This window comes from Brassica oleracea, chromosome C4 (genome assembly GCF_000695525.1).
Source record: "Brassica oleracea var. oleracea cultivar TO1000 chromosome C4, BOL, whole genome shotgun sequence".
Taxonomy (NCBI): Eukaryota; Viridiplantae; Streptophyta; class Magnoliopsida; order Brassicales; family Brassicaceae; genus Brassica; species Brassica oleracea.
The window spans coordinates 8,678,958-8,695,184 of record NC_027751.1 but is presented as its reverse complement, the minus strand read 5'-3'; the positions used below and the strand labels follow the sequence as shown (position 1 = coordinate 8,695,184).

Sequence of the window (16,227 nt, the reverse complement as noted above, 5' to 3'; positions counted from 1 at the left end):
TTTTATATTAAAAAAATCTTATTATAAATTTTTAAAAATATTTTAATATTTTTTTTAAAGAATATTAGTATTTTTAAAACCTTATTTTAAGAGTTAAATTGTTTAGAATACACTTCTCAAACACTAATCACTAAAAACCAAACTTTTTTAATACAATAGATTTTGAATGAAATTATAAAATCATCAAACCAATAACACTAACTTTTAGTAAAAAAATATGTTACAAAAATATACCAAATAGGAGGAATAAGTGAGAGAAACATAAATTTAGTGGGCTGGGCCTAGTTTTTTCTCATCAGACTGGGCCAAGTTAAAGATATTCAACACTAACCGACCCGCCCGGAGATCCAATTGCTGGCGGTCGCATCTTACTCTTTTTCCTTTCTTCCCAAAACGCTAGGCTTCTTCTCGCTTCTGCTCACTGAAATTAGGGTTCAGGGTTTTCGAAATCCGTTTTCTAAATCTTTTCGCCTCTGTTCAATGAAGGGGACCTTCCAGTCTACGTGAGAGTTCGTTAAAGAATCGGAGTCGCTCTTCCCGCAATGGCGGCTAATGCTCCACCTGAGGTGGCTTCAGGGAACCCTTGCTGCATCGCGGTACGTCTTTTGTTCCCTGAATAGTATAGTTTTTTAATCCGTTATACTGTTTATGAATTTCTGAAAAGGTTTATCTTTCTAATCCCCTTGACTGTATTTTTTTCAGTGGCAAGGGAAGTACCTAGGCATGAAGAAGAGGCGTGATGCTTGTAAAGAAGCCATAGAGATTCTCCAGAAGGCCATGGGAGCTGCTAATGATGAGAAAGCCAATCTACAGAGAAGTAAGTTGATACTATTCTCAATTTAATTGTTATGTCTTTGATTTTGAGTAGCCAAATGATGATTCTTTGGCGATTATAACTGAATTGATCTATTCTATTAGTGATGTGTGTTATAGTCTTCAAGACTTGGCAAGATGTTTTTCTCTTACTATAGTTCTCAATGCTGCTGTGATTTTTAACTGCTCACTGCTTACTTTCTATCTCACAGAACTTAGGGAGATGGCGGACAACAGGGACACTAAGGAACATGACTCAGTGGCAAAAGCATCTCTGGAGAAAGAAGTTTCTGTTTTGAAGTCTGAGATATTGTCTTTGCAACAAAGATTGAAACAGAACCTGCAAGATAAAAATGAACAAATGAAAATTCTTCAGGATCAAGCTTCTAGCAGAGAAAAGGAGATCAATGAACTGAAGAACCTCCTCAAGAAAGAAACACTAAGGGCTGTTAGTTCCGAAGAAGAGAGGGAACAGGTTTGTAAAGAACTGAACAAGGCAAAGGCTCTCCTGGTTAAATCTGAGGATATCAAGCCGGACGTTCCTGAACTGAAAGAGGAAATAAATCTGGTTAAAAGTCTTCTTGTAAGCGAGAGGCAGAAGGCAGAGTCAGAGAGGAAGAAAGCTGGTCAGTATCTTTCCGAGTTGGAGGTTTTAAGAGCTACAGCTCATAAGACTAGTTCTGATCTGCTTACTTCGACATCCAATCTCGAGACTGTGAAAAAGCAGCTTGAGTCTGAAAGACAAAAGACTCTGAGAGAGAAAAAACGTGCAGATATGGAGAGTGCAAAAGCTAAGGAACAGATGAAGCTGGCAGAAGGTTTGTCTAAGAAGTTCGAAATCATTAGAGTTAGAAATGAAGAGCTCAAGAAAGAAGCGGAATTGCAGAGCGCTAGTAGCAAAGTAAAGTTTGCTGAAAACTCAGCAAAACTGGAAGAGAAGACGAGACTCCTTGAGATGAATAAGAAAACAGCCATGGACTGGAAGTCTCGTGTTGATGACCTGACTCGACAATTGCAGGAGTCACAATTAGTGACTGAGGGTTTGAAAAAACAGGTCCATGAGCTTTCTCTCTCTCCTAAATCGACTCGCTCTGTTTCTCCTCATGAAGCCAGAGATCTGGAAAAAGCTGAAATGAGGCTTTTGAAAAAGGAGCTGAAGTTTCAGAAGAAACGTGAAAAGCACTTCAATGAAGTGGCTGAGTTTGAAAAATATCGAAGGGAATTTCAGGCAGGAGAGCTGAGTCGGTTAAAACTTGAGTTCGGTGGTTTTACAAATCGCATGAGTCTTCTGGGTGAGTATTTTTCAAGAGACGTTGAAGGTACAGCTGTTCTTGCAAAGGTTTGTTTATGCCATAAATTTCTGACTCTATTCCTTCCCATCCTAATTTAATATTCTGCTTGATGATTTGACATTTGATACTTTCTTTGCCTCCCGGGTTTCAGACATTAGGCTACATGATGGATCTATTCTGAATGACATGGTAAATTAAAAAGAATCCTGGTTTTCTATTTATCCTAGGTTTATGATTGTGGCTTAAAGCATTCTCAGTTAAGCTGAAATAGTCAGTTGAAGTTATCTGAGTATGAACACTTAGGCTCTTGTCTGTTGAAGTTGTTAGTGTCATTGAATCTTACTATAGGTAGATTATTCACAACATATATCGCCTTTATGCTTTGGATCATTTTAATTCCTTACTACTTTACTTATGTTTCATTCCATTGCTTTTTAGGTGGAAGGCCGCAGGAAACCCCCAAAGAACCGTAGTGGTGTAAAGAATTCTGACTCAAGATGCCATTTGGGAACCAACCCTGGTTATCAGGACCAAGCTTGCAAGTTCTCTGCCCAGTTAATCGCTAAAGCTGGACGGGGCTTGAGTGAGTCTGTCTCAGGTCCTATTTCTCAATTGGAGTCTCCTACTGGAGGATCTAGAGAGTTACAGACATCTGGGGTAGTTTCCAGCGCAACATCTTTTTCTGAGGGGGAGTTACTGGCCTCACAGGGAAGAGAGCAGTTCGCTTTTACTACTTCAGCAGCAATAGCAAAAGACAAACCAAATATCCAACCAACAAAATCAAGTATGTTCCAGAAAGTCGATACCGGGAAAAATGGAAATCCCTGTTTTGTGGCTGAAAACTGTGTTCAAAGCGGTCAAAAAGATAGGCATGAGGTAGTTAATGAGCACTCTCGAAAAAGAAAAAGATTGTCAGAGGCAATGGAGTCACGTAAGCATCTGTCATCTGATGATAAAAAGAAGAATCTACAGATTAGAGAGAAGCTGGGTGCCTTGCAGTCTATGGTAGCAGAAACTGGGTACAAGCCTTTAAGAGAGAAAGAAACTTTTGTTTCTTGTCAGAAGAAGACAATTAGGCAGAATTCTATTGAGTTTAACCGGTTAACCAAGACTCGAGGTAATAAAGCTGGAAGTACACAAGTGGCTGGAAAAACTATGTGCCTCTCTACTGCTAAAGCACATGATGCGGCAACATTATTTCTGGAGGAAGATGCTGCTACAGATTATATGAAATTGCTGGAGTTGGATCAACCAGAAGAAGAAATTTATTACAAGATTGCAAGAGAATCGCTCATGTCCCCTGATCTTCCGCAGGTAAACTTTTTGGGTGATGAGATTATGAATGAGGACAAAAATCGTACTACTGCTCTTGACTTGGTTGCTAGTAATAGCGTGGATTTATGTGACAACATAAATTCTAGTGAAGCTTATAGTCTCAACACTGAGAATGCTTCAGTGACAGTCAAAATGCCACCTGAGTCGCCAACATCGGATGGTCATATTCTTAAACACTTTGTTGTGTTTTCAAATACTGAAGACCAGAACAGTATCATCAAAATCTTCCATGCTGCAAACAATTGTGCTCAGCGATGCCCATCAGTTGCTACAGCACAGTGGGCAGTGCCGGCGATTCTGTTCGCTTTGAAAATGGAAGAAAGCCTCTTAGCACGGTATGTTGTTATCCTCTCTAATGTGTTTTCAATTCATAATGTTGATATATAGTAACTCTTTCAACTCCATCAGTAAACTAGTGTCTGGGTGCTAATATATGCTTTATTTTTTCTTAGGGAAAGGGTGTGTGTGTTCCTCTCCTTGCTGCTTCATAACTTCTCTATGGTTTCCTCGATGAACATTGGGAACACTCTGGATTATGATTCTTGCTCCTGCTTGGATTCTTTCTCGACGCATATATCTAGTGGTATGTCCCGAATCCATTTTCCTTTTCTTTTCCTTGTTAAAACCAAATATTTCGATCTGTTATTGATTTGATGTTTAAATTAATTGAACTTGGAATTTTATTGTGTAGTTATGGCTGATACTGAAGCTGGAGGTATTCTATCTGAGTTCTTGGAAGAACTCCTTAGCCTTCTTCAGGACCTCCTTTCAGAGCAGAGGGTATTGTATTCTGCTAAATCCTCAGAAACAACTGAATCTGAATTTAGCATCCCTGTCACCCTGAATGGTGAAAATGTAGCTCTCTTCAGCAGAGTCGCTCTAATTGATCATTTGGTGGCTGGAAGTGCTATATTGGCAGCAATATGTACTGTAGTGAACCGTGAGGAACTAATCCATGAAGCTGCCTTTGAAATCCTGCACAGCCACAGTCATGAGAAAACCCCAATACCACTGACCATTCTTCACGTTTTTGCTTACATTGCTGGCGAGAAACTGATGTCCTCTAGTGATCGTGATATATCAACTTCAGTGTTGAAATCCATTGTGATGTTTCTAGAGAACATACATTTTGGTACAGTAGAGGGAAATTCTAAGTTGCACCCAGGGAAGAATAAGTGTCCATTCTCAGACAAGTCTTCCTCGCTGGAGGCTATGGGATCTATGCTAATGGAAATTGTTCACGAGTTTGCTCACTCTAATACTGTGCATCAGAGCTTGATTGAGTTTAGGCCGGCACACAAAGGTTTCCAGTGCGTATTGGCCAGGGATCAAAGTGTTACTTTATATGACATTCTGTCATTGGTGGACCTTATTGCTTGTTACACGGTATGTAGTTAAAAACTTTTCAAGAGCATTTACAACCTTCACTTGATGTTTTGTTAAATCTATTGTACCAATTTGATCTTATATATTTATATATGCAGGCATGGGATTGGACTAGTGCAAACATTGTTTCTCCACTGCTAGAGACGCTGGGAATGCCATTGCCAACAAACGTTTCTGTTGCTATCATCTCCCTTCTTGGCCAACTTAGCAGGTAACATTTTATTAGTTTGTCTCTTTATACAGAAGCAAAATGATGTAACTAATATCCAATTCTTTCTTTTTGTTTTGGATATTGCAGTATTGGAGTGGATGCTGGTGGCTATGAAAATGAAGGAATATCAAACTTGAGAGAGAAACTGTCATCATTTCTGCAGTGTGAGACGACACTAGAAGCTGGTTTTGGAGTTCAGATAGCAACTGTGAGCTCCCTCTTGAAGACGCTTCAGCTGGATCTCGCAATAGTCTTACAAGGCGAAACCACCAAGCTTCTGGGTGGTGTCGACCAAAGCTCATCTGTTCCAGCCAATATGGTCGCCAAGTGGTTCTCTTTATTGAGCGACGAACAGCGAGCTTTCGCAACCGAGTTCTTACAAACCTCTGTTGTTAGATAATTCCTTCGTTGAAAAATTCATCAAAAGCAGTACAATTTTGGGTATGTCTCTCACTGCTTGATTCTTCTTCTTCTTCTTCATTGACTGATGTTTTTTGGTTATATGATGGAGATATTAATGGAGCTTGCATTGAGGTTCCAAAGTTTATACTTTTTGTATTTTCTTAACCGGCCTAAACCGAACGAGGAATGTTGCATAGGTTTATTTTAAAAACAGATTTTTGTTTCAGACAAAGCCTAATCACACCACCACAAGCAAAGATTGTTATATCAAGATTCAAGACAGAAAGCACACAAACTAAAATGCTTCCTATCAAGATCCAAAACCCATAGACATCACTTGTATATATTTGTTAGAACATTTAATGTGAAACCCATTTTCAATCCATCAACCAATCTTTGTTGGAATACTCTGTTCATGCCTGAAGAAATTCTCAGGATCAAACTCAGCCTTAATCTTGACCAACCTCTCGAAATTCCCCTTGAAATACTTACTCCCCCACTCCCTAGCATCACTCTCTTCCTCGTTCACCCCCAAATCAAGATCCCTGTAATTCACATACGCACGTCTCGGGTTCTTCGACACATACTTCTCCATATAACTATACATCTCCCTCATCCACTTCATATGCTTCTCCTCGCTCGCTTTCCCATCTGACCAAGACGATAGCCACTGAATCTTGAACAAGGTCCCTTTCCTGTGAGGGAACGGTATCTCTGACTCTGGAATCCTCGCCATCATTCCTCCGTAAGGGTTCCATATCGTTAACGGTGAATCCTCTTCAAGAAGCTTCTTCCATAGTCCTTCTAAGCCTTCTACAGGTATTGGCTCTTCCACAAAGTCTGACTTGGCCTTGAAGTAGCTCTTGAAGAGTGATTTTCCGTCGAGTAAAGCCTCCGGTGCTGCGCTGCTTGGGAATCCAGCAATGTACATTACTGATTTGATCCAGCTCGTTTCGGTGCAGTCCTTCTTGGTTAGTCCTAGCTCAGGGAAACTCTTCTGCATCACCTGTTTAAAAAACAGGTTAAATTTGTCAAATTTCGAAGTTCACCACCCAAAAAGAAAATAAAATACTTTCGAGGTTTTAAATTTAGACCCCTAAACTTTATATAATTCGAATTTCCCTGCATCGCCTGTTAAAAACGGTTCGAATTTGTCAAGTTTAGAAGTTTACCACCCAAAACAATATAAAAGCATACTTTCGAGGTTTTAAATTTTGACCCCTATACTTTATATAATTAAAATTTCAACCCCATTGTACCTGCATAAGCCTATTTGAGTCACCGAGAAACTGTCCTTGGTACGAAGTGGAGATGGTTCGGTTTCCAGGTCTGGTAGTTTTGCTCGCTGTCTGAATAATAACACGAATGAATAGATCTTCGTCAGTTTGTCAGCGACTTGTTGCCATTTGTACAAAACCTTGGTACCGTCTTGCTCAAGCGTCTTCGTGACTGTGAATACGGTTACGGTCGCCGGAACGGGAACAAGTTTGATTTTCCAGGCGAGGATCACGCCGAAACTTCCGCCTCCGCCGCCGCGAAGCGCCCAGAAGACGTCCTCTCCCATTGCAGCGCGATCAAGGGTCTTGCCGTTGGCGTCGATGATTCTCGCGTCGAGGACGTTGTCAGCGCCGAGACCGAACTTACGCATCATGGAACCGTAGGCTCCGCCTACTAAGTGGCCGCCGATGCCTAGGCTGGAGCATAGACCCGCCGGGAAACCATGGGTTTGGCTTTTCTCTTGGATCCTAATTAAACCGCGGGAGAAGTAAAAAAACTGTTAATTAACGGATCATTAACCAAAGCTCAACCATATTCAGTTTGCTTTTACTTCGGTTTGGTTTTATCAACTGGTTGAATCAAGGAAAACCGGTCATTTTAAACCTATGGCCTCTATCAATCAAGAATGAACAAATTGAAAAATTCATAATACATTTTTGTTTGAGCATGAAAGCAATACTTTACGTAACCGGCAATAAATTAGGTGATAATCGCATCTGGCGGAATAAATCATTCTAATGGATTTTAAACAAAAGCAGCTTATAAATAATAAACATTTGAATTTGATCTAATTGCAACGTTATGTAAAAATAAAATAAAAAGTAATCAACATTATCAATACATAAACAGACGAAATATGAACAGAAATTTTTTATCGTATTTGTTCATCAATTTTTTTTAATTATTTTGTTGGTTTTTCGTCAAAAAATTCCTGACAAAACAAAATCATCTTATAAGCTAATAGCTTCTCATGAAATTCAAATTCCAACTGAAATCCATGGATATTTATATATATTGAGCCACTACATTTAATCTTATTTTGTCTCTTTTTGGTTGTTGAAAAGTAAAGTAGTTTATTTGGTATGATGCTTCAGTTTTTCTTTCTTGTGAAAAAAGACTAGTTTAGAAAATCATGCATGGGTGTGTCGTCCAATAGTACAAATACATGCGTAAGCGTTACCTGTAGTAAACCTCTCCGACGGTGGCACCCGCGTGAGCCCATGCGCTGTTACTGTCCACATCTACGTCGATCTGTCTAAGCTTGGATAGATCAACGATCACAAACGGCGTTTCGTTCTCAGCAACGAAGGAGAGCCCTTCGTAGTCATGACCGCCGCTACGTAGCCGCAGATGAAGCTGGAGTTTCTTGGCACACACGACTGCTGCTTGTACGTGTGTCTCGTACATGGGCTCGAATATGAACACAGGCTTCGGATTTGACGGCGTCAAGTAACGGAGATTTTGTGCCGTTGATTCGAGCTCCTCTTTAAACAAAGTCGCGTTTTGGTCGGGTGAGTAAAACGCCGCCGTTATGGGGAACGATATGTCGGAGTTCTCGACGAGGCACTGCAAGAAATCTTGTTGTAGTGTGGATGAAGACATAGGAATGGAAACTAATAGTAGCGTCACCGCAAACGCCATTGCGTTTCTCTTTGAAACCGCAAACGCCATATTGTTTCTAAAGAACTATTGTGTGGTGTTTGTTTTTGGTTGCTGAGGTATGTGTTTGGGTTTTATATAGGAGGTTGATGTGTTTGTGAAGCTGTGAATGTCTTATACGTAAAGTTGGTGTAATAATTACATCATGCCTAACATTTTCATTAATTATATTCATTCATTTATTGCTAAAACTGTATAATTTTTTTATTTCGTTGCTAGACTTCTATCTTTTGTATTTTGACTACTTGAAAGATTAGGATTTTCGTGGAGTTTATTTACAAGTAAAGTTGGTGTTGTAATTACATCATGACTAAAAGTTTTCATTATGTTATATTCTTTCATTTATTGCTAAAAATGTATCAAATTTTATTTTATTGCTAATCTTCTATCTTATGTATTTGACTACGTGAAAGATACGGATTTTCTTGGAGTTTATATATTCCTTAATTATGCATATAACCAAATAAATGTCTCGCCAGTCGCCAGTCGCCAGTCGCCAGTCGCCAACCATACAGAAAGAAATAAATGAATTGTTAGAAATTAGAAAATGACCAGGGTCGTTGCATTTCCTTGTACTTCATTGCTATATAATCTGAATCTTTATATAGACTTTTGATGTCACATATTTTGTGCTCTGCATATTTTCTATTTCTTTCTTATCTATCCCATTTAGCGATAAGATACTTGGGTTATGTTTGGTGAACTGGGCCGTGTTTTATATCCTCCTTCCCCACGGGAAAACGTTTGCAGATGCAATCATGAATCGAAGCAGATCCAAATATAGCTACTGAAAGTCTGAAACTGCCATACTGCAATGTTTGCACCATAACTAAAACTATATATAGTTTTAAATTCATTGCTACAGTTATCTATTTCTTGCAATGTATGTACGATTAGTAAAACTATATCCGTTTTAAATTCAATTGCTATAATTATATCTTTCTTATTAATTGTACAACCCCCAAGTTTTACTTTTAATATACTTGGATTTTTTCTTAAACAAAAAGTTCCAAGTAATTCGCTGACCAAATAGCCGCCAAATACAAAGTTTCGCTGACCATAAGAAAACAAATTAGCTCTTTAAAAGTTACTTTAATTGTAACAACCGTTGTCCTAGAATGTATTGATAACGAAACCTGAGTTTTGTGTGTATTTAAATGTATTGTTATTGTGAAATTAAGGGTTCTGAAGAAATGAATGTCTTTTGAAAGTAAGGAAACAATGCTGATACGCAATAACTTCGAAGATACCAACACCGGCCACTTTCTTTACATTTCAACATCTAAAGATATCGATGCCATTTATCTTCAGTAATTGTAGCGTGAAGGTAAACACATTTTCTTGAATTGTAATATAATCTCTTATGTTATTCGTACACAAGGGTCCTTTCACACTGTGCATTATTATTGTAGGCGATTTCTATTTATTTGAAATTTTACTAATCTGTAACTCTGCACATACACGGCCTTTTCCACGATAAACCTGAAATTTACTAATTGTAATTGTAACCACGATTTATTAAAAAAATTCATAGTGGTATAAAATGTGATTGGGTTCAACTTCTATCTTCGTTAGACAAAAATCACATTATGTGTATTGCCAACATTATTTGGATACATATAGATTGCATTGTGGGATTTTTGTTGTCACAAGAAGATTGCGATAGGTAATGTGATTGATGATGATATTGAGAGATGTGTAGCTTAAAAGCAACAAAGTGACAATGTCTGAAGATTATGTAATAACCGTATGTGTCAAAAACTTGCTTCAAAGTCTCAATTTGTATCTACTTATATAACATATATACAACATTTGCTTCTATTATTTTCTACAACTCTATCAAACATGTCAATCAAGAGTTGAATTTGCGCGCACACATACTACGAAATATATTTGACTCCGACGTTTAATGTAGGGGATCTGTAAGTTTACACAAGCTTCGGTCTCACAAATGGCTATATCATTGTAAATTCACATAATTTGGTTCCATATATAACTAAGTTACTAAACCATTGTAACCTACAGAAGAGTAGATTTCTCACATATCTTTTGGCAAACTTATTTGTATGACTGGTCAAATTTTGGCCACCTTACTTACCATATCAAAGTGCATCTGAATTAAGTTACAGTCAAAATATATTTCTAAGAAATTTTGACAAAAATTGGCAACAAAGTACATGAATGTCGCATTCACATAACAAATATAGTCCCAACGAGGCAACGACTCTGTCAAGGCCATGCCACCTTAGCCTACTACATATTCTTAATAGCTTTATATAAATTTGATTTTGACGATATTGTCAAAGGATTAAATTTTTATTATTGCATATGGAAAACATATAAGTGGATTTTCTTTTCTTTTTGATGTGTTTTGATCACTTTTGTAAAGAAAATATATAGTAAAATATTTGTTTTTACAGACAGATTTAAAATTTTACTGAGTGACAAATGATAAACATAGTCAAAATAGTAAATCCATCCCTTTTTAGTGAAAAGTTAAGTCTTTTTGTAGGAATATCTAATTCTAAGTTTTAAGTTAAATTTCAGACTGTTAAGAGAGGCTAACCCAATAAGTTCTTCTTCTTTTTTTAGATTTTAGCCACACAAACATTTCAACAGTCTGAACTATACCAAATTGGTCCTATTTCAGTTTAAATTCAGATCTATTCATTCATCCTATAACCAAAAAGCCAAATGCAAAATATCCAAACTGAACTGCACTGAAACTCAAATGCCAGATCTAGTGATTGTTTTTGGGAATATATATCGCTTCATTTTTTTTGTGTGGACAATATACGGTATAGAATGTATATACCTAAACCTCATTAATTACGGGTTCGATATAGAATGTATCCACTGAATGAGCACATTGTTAGGATTTTTTTTTGTAAAGATGGCAGTGACAATTATCACCAAAATCAGGATATTTTACGTGATATGATATTTTTCTTAAATATCACCTAAAAGGCTAAAATTATACTTTATGTATTTATATGAAGTTTTTCCCACGTTATTTTGCAAATAAATCTCCAAGATATGATTGTTTAACAAATTAACTATGTAACTATATAAATGAAAAAAAAACCCACTAAAAGATAGGAAACCACGAATTTTCGTTTTAAAAGTTGAGTAGGTTAGATAGATGTGTGTTAGTTTATTTTGGATTCATACTGGTGTATTTTTTTTCTATATTTGTTTCGTTAGTTCTTATTGTTTATAATTATTTTCCTAGAAAGTTTAATAATACAATCCAGTGACAAAAAAAAGTTGAGTAGGTTAGATGATTAAGGAAATTGAATGTATTTGTTTTAAACAAAAGTTATGTAAAAAAAATTCTAATTGTTATGGTGTTAAATGGGTCTGACCAGACTAATGAGCCTTAACAAATTTGGTCCGCTGAAACCCTAGGTTTGTTTCATGACCATCAATATCTGTATCTCTTTTTTTTTGGGTCAACCAATATGTGCATCTCTTTTTCTTTTGAATTTCTTTTTGTAACATTTTGGCATCTCATTGTGTGTGCAATGATAAGATATGAAGATTTACATTGATGACAAACAAAAATGGCATCCTCTCTGGCAAGATCTCAGATCCATTTATCCAAGACGCATTTAAATTTGTCTCATTCATTTTGGCATCCTGTTCGATATTAAGAATTTAATAGATAGGTCTTTATTATATCAGTCAAGCACACATGGGAAAATCATTTACAAAACTGACGTTGATTATGAAGGTAGTTGGGGTAACTGGTAATCAGAAGAAAGAACACATGAGCAAGATGAATCTATTTTTGTGAACAAAGTTTGACTGGAATAGTTTGAGTGGAAAGTGCTCCAAGTAGTTTTAGAAATCCCCTTTCGTGAATAATTATTGATTGTATGAATTTTCCAACTTTTTTTTTGCTAAAGATACTGAAATTTGTAACTTCTACAGGAAAACTATAGTATTGAAAAGTGTGTTGAGGCACTTTGCCACGAACGAATTATGAAAAATCTCTGATTGGTAACTATCGAGTGACTGCAAGGGACTTGTAAATTTTATAGAACGTTCAACATCAGGCTATAAGAGGTTTTCTTATAGCCAACATATCTTCTAATAAGGTATAGGGAATGCATCATTGATTGCTTCCAACGGATGTGATTGTTATTAACATGTATTTTATCTTATATATTAAAACATTAGTCAAATTCATGTGTGACTTTTTAAAAAATGATCTAATGGACCTATTTCTAAAAAATCATGTTACATTTAGTCTCTAATCTTATCATTTAAATTTTGGATCTGCTAGAAATTTTTATTAGGGTATCAATAATTGGATTTAAACAATAGATGATTGAATTTATAGATAGTATAAATTAAATAGATATAATTTAATGTTGTAATACTATACCTCTTCGGAAGCCTCCTTGGTCCAGTGGTTTGACCAAAGGTTCATTAATGCTTCTACACCAGGATATCTGGGTTTCAATTCCCGGAGAATGCGGAATTATGCGAATTAAAAGAGAAAAAAGCTTACAAGAGATCTATAACATGGCACAAGGAATACCGTCAAGCGTGGATCCGATAAGGCGGCTCAGGTGATGCAGGCAGACGTGAATCCTCATACGGCAGGCAGAATTGTCGGCTGTAGAATCGTCTGTAATATTTCTCATAGTTATAATAGCATAATTATCCAGCGTTAAAAAAAAATACTATACCTCCATATGTTAATTATTTAAATATTTGTCGATGTTAACTTTTAAAATTAAAAAAAAAAAAAAATTAAATAACAAAAATCATATTATCTAACAATGATTAATCTTTACTACCTTAAACCAATGAAAACAAATTTTAAACTATATAGTTTATTTTAAACCTTAAACAAAAACTAAATGTTTAATTATTTACTCGATAATATAAATCTATGAAGGGAAAAGTTTAATTTTTAAAAAACTTTCTAAATTTGTGAAATGTTACAATATCTTTGAATATGACAATAAAATAATATTTTACTAATCTTTATATATATAGTTACGATTTTAATAATGAAATAATAATCTGAAAATATATATATAGAAAAAGATACAAATACATGTGAAAATTTGAAACAATCTATTCAATGAAAAAACTATACTGTAAAGTTATTTTGTTTTAAAAATTGATAGACACATATATATTACAATATATACCGATTTAGAATTGAAAACAAAATATTTATATAAAAATAAATGAAAACAAAAATCAACCTGCGCAACCGAGATCTAGTTATATTTATAGTTGATTTAGTTTGAGTTAAAACTTGAATTCACTAAATAATATTTCTAATAGAAGTGTTTTTGGGAGAAATATCTCGTCTGATCAGAACTTTGTCTGACCAATTCGACAGCTGACAAAAAATAGAAGTGATTGAAGAGAGCATTTTGGTGCATCTGTGTGTTTCTTAATTTCTACAAGATATTTGGTTACGACACCTAAAGGAATTTTTTTTTTCCAACTTGTTATTTTTATTGATCAAACGGGCCTAGCCCACGGCCGAAGACCGAGTACACCAAAATACAACCCAAAAAGTCCACAGAACTAACGGGCAACTAAAAACGGCCGAAGCCCAAATAATGAAAATGGCCCACGGCCCAAACAGCTACGTCGGGCTTGACCTAGACGCGCTTCAAGGAGGAATGGGCTTTAGCACATGTAAGAATCTGACTCATCAGCCCGCCACGTGTCGCCCGCCTCGACTTGAACGCCCCATTCTCGCACAGCCACCGACACTTACCACCGTCCCCACGTTTCGCCGGAGATCCGAGACTACAGAGCCTCCGCGAGACCATCGCTCTTCTACGCTGCCTTGTCTTCCGGTCGGAGAGTTCAATCGTTTGAAAGAGATCTCTTCCGCCTATGAATCACCGGAAATCCTAGACAAGCAGGACGAGAGCCACCACCATCCTCCTCTTCACCCTCGTTACCGTCGCCGGAGAGCTTCATCTTCTTGAGATCTCATCCGCTACGACCCACATGACCAAATCTGAGCCACGAAACACATCAAACTTCATAACCTCGATCCAGTCACCACAACCCAAAAGACATGGGGTTCCACGACGGCAGCGCAGAGCTTTGTAAGCCTCCACTCTCCGTAACCAAAAACCGGCGAAGAAGGAACAGACTGAGCCTCCTCTTCCCGGAAGCTAGAGCGGCGTTGGTGAAACTGAGAAAGCTTTCACCCTCCCCCGCACAATGACCGGCGATGATGGATCTAGGGTAGCCTTCATCTCCCGGGTAAACCGACTGAACATGCAAGCCGCTCCATCTCCACCGAGAGCCTTCAAACGACCGCGCCGTTACTCCAAAGGCGAAACACCTATGATGGAGACCCTCGGCATCACAGCTCCGACAAGGCAATCGTTGACGGGACTGAGAAAACGAAACGGAAAGGACCAGAAACCATAAAGAAAAAAAAGTGCTCCGGCGACGGCATGGACGCTCACGCGCCGACCGTACGCCGGAGTAGACCTAAATAAATTTCTATTACTGGAAATTTAAAAGTAATGGTGCACAAAAAAGGATAATTTAAGTAATTATATATACGGTATATAGTATACTACGTACATTTTTTTGGGCAAACGGGTATATAGTATATATACTAAAGGGGATGTTTATAAACAGATCTTATAATTCCATGAACAGAGAAGAAAAATTAGCTAACCAGGCCATAATAACTAAGGAGAAATTGCTTAAAATACTCTGCATTGACTAATACTTTTTAAAAATACATCCAATCAAAAATACTTTAACATTTGAGTTTATAGTCAATTGCACTATATTAAAACATCACTACAAGAAAACAGCAAGGATTCTGAGGGAAAAAATCGTCGGAATTTCGTCGGAATATCGTTATTCCGACGACATACCGACGAAACAAGTCGTCGGAAATAATTCCTCGGAATTTCTTCTTTCCTCGGAAATCCCTCGGAATTTTCCGACGGGATTCCGAGGAAACAAACTTCCGAGGAAATTCCGAGGATCACTAGTTTGTCGGAAATGTCCTCGGAATATACCGAGGGAGAACTTCGTCGGGATATTTCCTCGGACGTTCATCATTCGATGCGTTTTTGGACATATATACATCGATCGATAGGAATATACCGACAGACATATTCCTCGGAATATTCCGAGGGAAATGTCCCTCGGTATATACCGAGGGAACAGTTTCTCGGTATATTCCGAGGAACAGGTCTAACATTATTTAGTTCCTTAATAATTTATACTATTGTGTCCGTATAATAACTCATTATCAAGTACTAATAGTGTGTGTTTGTAAGTTAAAATTTAATTTCTTTTTTCATATATAATCGTTCTTTATCTTTTATAGAAAATAAAATATGCAATCGAATCTAATCTAATTCCTGGCATGGTGATGATGAATTAATAGTTCAGATTGGGGTTGTAATTTTTAGCTGAACTCCATTATGATTTGAAAAATATGGTCATATCGTTTAAATGTTTTTGATGTGTCTATATCGCTAATAAATCTATGTTTCAAGAAAGAAAAGCAGCAATTAGTTCAGGGTGTGGTTGAAACATTTATAATGGTCGCTAAAGTCTGCGAAACTTAAAGAGGCTAGGAGATAATCATTGGTGTGGACTAGATGCCGTTAGGGCCATCACCAATCCTCCGTTGTGGCCTCGCTAGCTATCGAAACTTACTTGATCAGATCGATTGTCTGTGAGACATTAAGGTTTTACTGTGGTTAACAAGAATCGATCTCAACTAACGTCATTGCTCATGCTATCGCAAGAAGTGTACTGAGGGATGGAAGGTTTGAGCCTTACTTTAGCTCCTGGCGGTCCGGCATGAGCTCACACACCAATGATTGT

At 37.1% G+C, this 16,227-nt stretch overlaps 2 protein-coding genes across 3 annotated transcripts; one reads left to right on the top strand and one right to left on the bottom strand.

The window, feature by feature from the left end:
• Positions 1 to 353: 353 nt before the first annotated feature.
• LOC106342136 lies at positions 354 to 5,586 on the top strand. 2 transcript variants are annotated; one of them, XM_013780983.1, is made up of 9 exons: positions 354 to 596; positions 703 to 817; positions 1,026 to 2,132; positions 2,257 to 2,294; positions 2,544 to 3,775; positions 3,893 to 4,023; positions 4,132 to 4,826; positions 4,925 to 5,037; positions 5,125 to 5,586. In XM_013780983.1, the coding sequence occupies exons 1-9, from the start codon at positions 543 to 545 to the stop codon at positions 5,435 to 5,437; spliced, it is 3,798 nt and encodes a 1,265-aa protein (XP_013636437.1). In that variant the 5' UTR covers positions 354 to 542; the 3' UTR covers positions 5,438 to 5,586. The 2 variants fall into 2 exon arrangements, with proteins under 2 accessions (XP_013636437.1, XP_013636438.1); XM_013780984.1 differs by lacking the exon at positions 2,257 to 2,294 and having other exon boundaries at positions 1,026 to 2,152; positions 5,125 to 5,437.
• A 94-nt stretch (positions 5,587 to 5,680) lies between these two features.
• Positions 5,681 to 8,408, bottom strand: LOC106342137 (reticuline oxidase-like protein). Its single transcript, XM_013780986.1, is given in 4 exon segments — positions 5,681 to 6,445; positions 6,699 to 6,823; positions 6,826 to 7,184; positions 7,898 to 8,408. Coding segments are annotated over 4 exon segments (1,596 nt in total). The 5' UTR covers positions 8,389 to 8,408; the 3' UTR covers positions 5,681 to 5,824.
• Positions 8,409 to 16,227: the final 7,819 nt, after the last annotated feature.